The sequence below is a fragment of the Dipodomys spectabilis genome, unplaced genomic scaffold (assembly GCF_019054845.1).
Source record: "Dipodomys spectabilis isolate Male_0828 unplaced genomic scaffold, ASM1905484v1 ptg000003l, whole genome shotgun sequence".
NCBI classification, from domain to species: Eukaryota; Metazoa; Chordata; class Mammalia; order Rodentia; family Heteromyidae; genus Dipodomys; species Dipodomys spectabilis.
The window spans coordinates 11,823,836-11,832,500 of NW_024870680.1; the positions used below are offsets into that span (position 1 = coordinate 11,823,836).

General features: G+C 36.5%; 1 protein-coding gene across 3 annotated transcripts in view; it reads left to right on the forward strand.

Annotated features, from left to right (window-relative positions):
• Window positions 1-8,665, forward strand: part of Rsf1 (remodeling and spacing factor 1) — a 125,071-nt gene that overhangs the window by 84,496 nt on the left and 31,910 nt on the right. Inside the window, exons 6-7 of one of the 3 annotated variants that reach the window (XM_042686757.1) lie at window positions 984-2,758; window positions 4,496-4,693. In XM_042686757.1, coding sequence (XP_042542691.1) covers window positions 984-2,758; window positions 4,496-4,693 — 1,973 coding nt within the window. Of the gene's footprint in view, window positions 1-983; window positions 2,759-4,489; window positions 4,694-8,665 lie in introns of all 3 variants that reach the window. The other 2 variants (XM_042686765.1, XM_042686748.1) reach the window with 2 other exon arrangements.

The window sequence follows — 8,665 nt, forward strand, 5'->3', positions numbered from 1 at the left end:
AGACAAGAACAAAGGAAATAACCTAAAGCATTACTAGCACTTGTCCTATGGTAGAAGGATTATGGGCATTTTTCTTGCTTTTTTTTTTTTTTTTTTGTCGGTCGTGGGGCTTGAACTCTGGGCCTGGGCGCTGTCCCTCAGCTCTTCAGCTCAAGGCGAGCGCTCTACCACTTGAGCTACAGCTCCACTTCCGGTTTTCTGGTGGTTTATTGGAGATAGGAGTCTCACAGTCTCTCCTGCCCGGGCTGGCTTTGAACCGCGATCCTCAGATCTCAGCCTCCTGCATAGCTAGGATTACAGGCGTGAGCCACCAGCGCCCGGCTGCTTTTTTTTTTTTTTTTTAATTGTTGTGTTCATGTTGCATCAGTGATTTGAAGTGATTAGTAACTTGCAAAGCATGTATGTCTGACTGGAAATGTTTTATGTAACATTTTTATTTTATAGTTTGAACTATTGAGCTTGTATAAATGGAGTTGTATAATATTTGCATTCCAATTGAGAACACTAAAGCTAAAAATAAGATGCAGAAACCCAAGATAGTTGTTTTTTACGCCTTTTGTTATTATCATTGTCAAATGTTTTTGTTGAACATCCAGGGACAAAAAAAAACATCTCTCTCTTTCCTCTCTCTCTCTCTCTCTCTCTCTCTCTCTCTCTCTCTCTCTCTCTCTGTGCCAGTTCTTGAGCTTGAACTCATGGCTGGGGTACTCTCCTCAGGCTAGTGCTCTACAACTAGAGCCACACATCTACTTCTGACTTTTTTTTTTTTTTTGCTAGTTAATCAGAGATAATAGTATCATGGGCTTTTGGTTAGCTTTGAACTGTAGACCTCAGATCTCAGCCTCCTGAGCAGCTAGGATTATAGGCATGAGCCATAGGGCCCAGCAAAAGCCACCTTTTTTAATAGAGAACTTTCTAATGGTAAAGTCTCTTGTATTTTCTAATTTTGAAAACTTCTGTAATTAAACTTTTCTGGTTTTTAGAGGAACAAAAAGAAAACGGAAAGATAAAAAGTGATGAACGACCAAAGGATTCAGTAAACCATTCTACAGCCAGTGTTCTAGAAGAGACTACTGTAAAAATTGAAAGAGAAGATGAAACAGAACTTGTGAAACTACCAGTCATAGTAAAACTAGAAAAACCTTTGCCAGAAAATGAGCAAAAAAAGATTATCAAAGAAGAAAGTGATTCATTCAAGGAAAATGTAAAACCAATTAAAGTAGAAGTAAGGGATTGCAGAGGAGATCCCAAAGACAGCAGAGGTAGTGTGGAAAAGCTTGGGCTACAGGAGCCTGAGCGCCTAGAATTTGGTGGCAGCATCAAATCTACTCAAGACATTTCAGAGAAATCTACTGAAGAAACTGAGAAACTTAAAAATGATCAACAGGCCAAGATACCACTAAAAAAAAGAGAAATTAAACTGAGTGATGATTTTGACAGTCCAGTAAAAGGACCATTATGTAAATCAGTTACTCCAACAAAAGAGTTTCTGAAAGATGAAATAAAACAAGAAGAAGAGACTTGTAAAAGGGTCTCTACTATCACTTCTTTGAGTAATGAAGGGAAACAACTAGTAAATGGAGAAGTTAGTGATGAAAAGATAACTACAAATTTTAAAACAGAACAAATAGAGACAAAGTTTTATGATATAAAGGAAGATAACTCTAGCAGCCCATCTAAGGACAAAAATGTTCTCACAGAGGAAAATGGAAGCGAATGTTTAAATTCTGTTATAACAAATATGAAAACAAATGAGCTTGACAAAGAAGCTGTCCCTTTTGGTGTAGATAGTTCATTGTCAGTCTTAGAGACTCACAGTCAGAAAGGGCAGTCAGAGGAACCTGGTTCTCCAAAAATGGAAACATCTCATGAGTTTTCTGAGTTTCCAAAGGATCTTTCTTTAAAGACTATTTCATCTGCTGCTGAATCTTATACGATGAAAGCTGAAGCAAAGTCCCCCAAAAGTAAGAAAGAGAACCTCCCACCCATCATAGAATGTCTTGAAAAAATAGAGAAGTCCAGAAAGTCTTTTCTTGATAAAGATACACAAAGATTAAGTCCAATACCAGAAGAAGTTCCAAAGAGCACTCTAGAATCAGAAAAACCAGGGTCTCCTGAACCTACTGAAACTTCCCTACCAACTAAAATGAGTGGCCACAATGAGAAACTAGCCTCAGAAAAAGAAGCAGAATGCCAGAGTCCAAGTTCTGTTGAAGCTCAGTCCCTGGTAAAAGCAGATCCAGAAATTCTAAAAGAGAGTTCTGAGTCCATGAAGGTGGAATTGGATAATCTGGATAATGCCCAGACTTCTGGCATAGAGGATGTTTCTGAGACAAAGAGTTCTACCCAAAAAAGCAAATTTAAATATAAGTTGGTTCCTGAAGAAGAAACCACTGCCTCAGACAATACAGAGATAACCTCTGAAAGACAAAAGGAAGGCATCAAATTAACAATTAGGATATCCAGTCGGAAGAAGAAGCCAGATTGTCTCCCCCAAATTCTAGAACCAGAAAGCAAACAAGAGAAGACAGAAAAAGAAGAAGAGAAAACAAATGTTGGTCGCACTTTAAGAAGGTCTCCAAGGATATCTAGACCCACAGCAAAAGTGGCTGAAATCAGAGATCAGAAAGCTGAAAAAAAAAGAGTGGATGGGGAAGATGAAATAGATGAAGAGCCAACAGCTTTACAAAAATCAGACAAAAAAGAAAATATGAAAAAAAACGAGAAGGATACAAATTCTAAAGTAAGCAAGGTAAAAGTTACATTCTTTTACATTTTAATTGGAAATACAGTCTATAGCTTTGTGTTTTGGGCTAAAATATAGTCATTCAAAGACAACTAAAAACTTTCTTTATCTTATCTCGTCAGTTATCCCCACATACTAAATTTCAGACCTTATAATCGTATTATCTTTTCAACTTTTAAAAAATTATACGCAGTATTAGGAATATATTCTTTTTATACACTCTTCAAGTTGCAAGCAACCTATAGAATTATAAAATGAAAATTCCCCATAACCACTATTAACAGTTTGGGGTATATAATATTTTGATCACTTTCTATGCACTTATATCTATGTTTATAAGCATATTATCAATTAAAATAAATTGAATGAAGTCTGATTATCAAATAAGAAATAAATTCAACCAAGTATTCATTTTGCTAGAGTTTTTCACACAAGAAGTTTCTATATTTTTCCATGTCAGGAGATATAGTCTACGTTTTGTTTTATTAATGACCACATAGTATTTCATAGTGTGGATATACCTCAGTGTATTTAAACACTCCCTTATTAATTGACATTTAGGTTGTTTCCAATTTTTCACTATTACAGGCAATGCTGCATTTTGAAGATCCTTTTGGACATGAGTGAGTATTTCTTTAGAATAGACTCCTAGAATTGGAATTGCTGGGTCAAGGGGCATATGTATTATATATTTATATATAGTTTTTGCCACACTGCCCTTCACAAAGGCCCTAATCATGTACTGTGTCATTATCAGTGTCTGACAGTACCTATGTCCCTCATTTTAATCATTAGACTTAGAATTAAGAATTTGGTTCCCCTCCCCCCCTTCTCTTTTTTAAGCAAAGTCTTGTACTTGGCTAGCATATATGAATTTATTATAATTACAGATGCTGCTTTTATTTTTTATTAATTTAAACCAAGAAATTATCATTGTATATGATCTCTTGTTTCCTGGAATATGGAACTTTTAATTCTTTTTTTTTTTTTTTTTTTTATTGTGAGAATGCCGTACAGAGGAGTTACAATTACATGGGCAAGATAATGAGTACATTTCTTACCAAGCATTGTTGCCTCCTCTTTGTTTGGAACTTTTAATTCTTTTGAAAAAGTATTTTTCTTTTTTGTTGGAGATAGAAATGAAGTGAAATATTAGTTAAGAGATTGAGAAACTAACTAGGCACTAAAATGTAAGAACATTATAAATTTATTCTCCAGATAATACATTTTTTTTCAGGATTTTGACCTTTAAGTTCATCTAAAATATATGCTTAAACTGTGCATAACTGTGACTATACTTTCCTATTACTGATTGAGCCTTTAAAATGTACTACATGGCCTTTGACCCAGAATCCTCTTCAAGGAATTTATCCTAACCACAAGGACTTTTTGTAAAAACAGTATATATACAAGGAAGCATAGTGAAAGTGAACAAATGGGAAACAACTATCTAAATGTCTAATAGGGGACCAGACAAATAGTCTTGATCGCATATTACAAAATGATTTCTAGTGATTTTAGAAGGATATTTTATGACTAAGAAAAACATAGTGGTCATTTTAATGCCATCCTTAAAGACTCCAAAATACAGAAAAAAATGATAGAAGTATATTCCAAAATTTAATCAGATATATTGATGTATATTTTTTGTATATTGGCCAAATACTATATGAGGGATATATAATCAAGAGACATTTTCCCAAAACTTATAGCAAATTTATCCCAATTTTAATTTTATGCAAGGTAAAGCCCAAAGGCAAAGTTCGATGGACTGGTTCTCGAACACGTGGCAGGTGGAAATATTCCAGCAATGATGAAAGTGAAGGATCTGAGAGTGAAAAATCATCTGCAGCTTCAGAAGAGGAAGAAAAGGAAAGTGAAGAAGCTGTCATAGCTGATGATGATGAACCCTGCAAAAAATGTGGCCTTCCAAACCATCCAGAGCTGGTATGTGTCTTGTCTGAAAGAACAGTGTTTATATGATCAGTTACGCTGTAGCTGTCTGGAGTTGCCTAACTCGCCTGGGTTTGATTATGTATTACAAGTGATTTACATTTCTATTTCCCAAGTAACCCAACTTGAGGAAGGGCAAGAACTAGAATCTTGTTTCTATTTTACTTAGGTTATATGTTAAAACTTTCCTCCTGTGTCCTTTAATCAGTGGACTTAAGTATTCTTCTGACTTTTTTTTTGTTTTTGTTTTTTGTCTATCGTGGTGAACTCTGGGCCTGGGTGCTGTCCCTGCACTCTTCAGCTCAAGGCGAGTGCTCTACTGCTTGAGCCACAGCACCACTTCCAGTTTTCTAGTGGTTTATTGGAGATAAGAGTCTCATGGAGTTCCTTGCCTGGGCTGGGTTTGAACTGCCATCCTCAGATCTCAGCCTCCTGAGTAGCTAGGATTATAGGCGTGAGCCATCGGTGCCCAGATTTCTTCTGACTTTTAAATTTATGTTTCCCTTTAAGAATGATTGAATGAAGCTGGTGCCGGTGGCTAAGTAGCAGAGTGCTGGCCATAAGCTGAATTGTTCAGGGACAGCAGCCAGGCCCAGAGTTCAAGCCCCACAACCAACCAAAAAAAAAAAGAATGATAGTTTATCATAGATAGATAATTTTAAAATGTTAAACTAGAAAGAAAATAAATGTTAGACTTGAGACTTGATCACCTATCCATAAAAATATAAATCAACTAGTCACCAACTAGGACTTTACAGTTTTTAAATAGTCAATGTTTTAAAAAAAAGATATCAAATTATAGATGAGTTATACTCATACAGCTTACCCAAGAAATAAGTTCTTCAAAGATGGTTTACAGGATGTGAGGTGAATCTGGTTGCAACATCTGTCCACCCATTGATCATTAGGGTTGAGCATGCTTATCTGGATGGCTGGGAATATGCCCTTTTCCCTCACTGCTACATGTGCATTTCTCCAAAATCTGCATGCTGTGTCAGAGAACAACCTTTCCCAGTAGAGGAGACAATTCTTGGGTCAAGTAGCCACACTCTCTTGGTAGAACCTCCACACAGGCTCTCAAAATTAGTCTACATCAGAACAAATTTCCTAATCTACATACCATGTGCAGTAGATAAATGAGAAACACTCAGATTTTGCTTAAATCTGTGCTACTCTTGTTCTTTTGAATAGATTTGACTTTAAGGAAAACCTCCAAGTATTAAGTAGAAAAAAATGAACAATCCTTCTATATGATGAGAATGTGAGGAATGAGGATAATTTGAGGTGCAGTGAGGTTTGCAATAATCCTAGGAGAAAGCATGGGGCCACACAGACAGCAAGTTAGATCCTACCCCCACCCCCAACCCCCTAACAGTTACCACCCTTGGTTGTTGGGTTGTTTTTTTTGCCAGTCCTGGAGTTTGAACTCAGGGCCTGGGCACTTTCCTTAAGGCTAGTGCTTTACTAACTTGAGCCACAGTGCCACTTCTGGCTTTTTCTGTTTATGTGGTACTGAGGGATCAAACCCACATTTCCAACCCCCACCCTTTGGTTCTTAATGTCTTCCTTGTACAATAAAGCTAGTTTCATGTGCTTTTGAGGTGTTTTTTTAAACAGCTCTTATAAGATTGCCTGATATGTATTATATGCTGGCTTAAAGTGAATTCTGGTTTACTTATTCTTTTCTTCCTTTCTGTTAAAATCATTCTGTTAAAATTAAGCAGTAACATTTATTGTGTCACAGTAGTTTCTGAGGATTCAAGTAAAAGATTTAAGCTAGAACCAGAAAATGAGTTATCTCTGATAAGAATAGATAAGCACCTATAATGAAAAGATCCTTTTAAGCATTTTATGATTATCAAGGCTATGAAATTTAGGTCAAGAAAAAAGGGCAAGAGAAAATAGTTTTGCAAGGGCAAGAGAAATGTCTTTTTTGCCCTGTGTTCTCTCTTTACAATTTACTCCAAATCATCTCTTTAAACTAAAGAAATATATCTGTCAGTAACAAAGAAGGTGTAATGAAATTGGAAGTAAAATGCCGTAAGCCAAAATGACAAGATGAGATAGTTATCCTCCTTCTGTAGTACACATATGAGTTTTATTTATTTGGCTATTTTAAAAATTTTTGGTGGTTATAAAGGTGATGTACAAAGGGGTTACAGTTACATAAATCAGGTAAAAAGTACATTTCTTTTTGGAAAATGTCACTCCTTTCCTTGTTCTCACCCAGTTTTTCCTTCCCATCTCCACCCAACAAGTCTTTAATTCATTTTCAACCATAGTATCTAGTGAATACCACTGCTGTTTTTATTCACCCCTTGTCCCTCTATTTCTGTGTTCTTCCTCCCCTTACTTATTTGGCTATTTAATAACCACTTGGAAAATCCCATTGCTGTTTACTGTGCCAAGGAAAATGCCATTAAAAACCAAAGATCCAAAATGTGATGGCCAAGGGTATATAGATAATTCTCAAATCAAAATAACAACTGATAACGTTAAATGAAAGAAATGTGATGCTAACGAAGAAATGTAAAGTCCTTGTCCTCTTGAGCCTATAGCAACAAAGTAAGAAATTAAGGAGTAAATAGAACATTCTAGGAGTTTCCATATATTCCATATACTTTGAAGTTTAGCAAAGGTTTATTTAGTAAGACAGGACAAAATAGTGAAGACTAGAAAGGGAGAGAGGCACATTCTCCAATACCCAGAGAAGAGGATCTGATAGGCTGGCTGGCTCCTCCAAATGTGTTAGTTGAAATAAATAGATAAGTAAAAGTAAAGTATTTTACTACACGATTGGAAGTCTTGTTTGTTAATTGTTTGTTTTAACCTTAATTACACCATAGGGATTTCATTGAGACATTCCATACTATACAGTGTATCTCATCAACTCTCACCACTCACTCTCTTCCTCTCTCTCCTGTCTAAAAGAATGTCAGCTGGTTTCATTATTCTATTCTCATAATGTGCAAATGAACAACTTGAGCCATATTTATTCTCATTCACCCTGTGAGTTCACCCTCTCCCTCCTTCAGAAACTGCCTCTCTTTTTTTGTTATTGTAAAGGTAATGTACAGAAGGATTACAGTTAATATAAATCAGGTAAGAGTACATTTGGCCGGGGCTGGGAAGGTGGCTCAGTGGAAGAGTGCTTGCCTTTCTTTCATGCATGAGGCCCTGGGTTCGATTCCTCTGTACCACATAAGCAGAAAAAGCCAGAAGTGGCACTGTGGCTCAAGTGGTAGAGTGCTAGCCTTGAGCTGAAGAACTGACTGAGAGACAGCGCCCAGACCCAGAGTTCAGGCCCCACAACTGCAAAAAAAAAAAAAAAAAAAAAGGTACATTTGGCTTTGGACAGTGTCACTCCTTCTCTGGCTCTCCCAGTTTTTCCCTTCCTGAAACCCCTCTTGAACAGAGTCTGGTTTAGTTTTCTGTCAGCCATTACCACTGGATTTTACCATGTTATTTCAGATGTACATGTATCGTATTCGTGTAATAATAACCCTCTATTCTTCACCCCAAAATGCCCTCTGAGCAGCATTTTCACTGAGATTTCCTAATGGAACTTAAAACTCTTCTTTGGGGGCTGGGAAGGTGGCTCAGTGGTAGAGTGCTTGCCTTGCATGTATGAGGCCCTGGGTTCCATTCCTCAGCACTACATAAGCAGAAGAAGCTGGAAGTGCCCTTATGGCTCAAGTAGTAGAGCACTAGCCTTGAGCTGAAGAGCTGAGGGACATCTCCCAGGCCCAGAGTTCAGGGCCCACGACCAACCAAAACAAAAACAAAACAACTCTTATGTGGTTATATTTTTTTTTTCAGTATTTTATTTTGGTTGTAGAGTAGAGACAGTCTTTGTTTTAGAGGTAAGTTAAATGTAGAAAGTTTGTTATTTTTTAACTTAAATTATATATATATATATATATATATTTTTTTTTTTTTTTTTTTTTTTTTTTTTTTTTGTCGGTC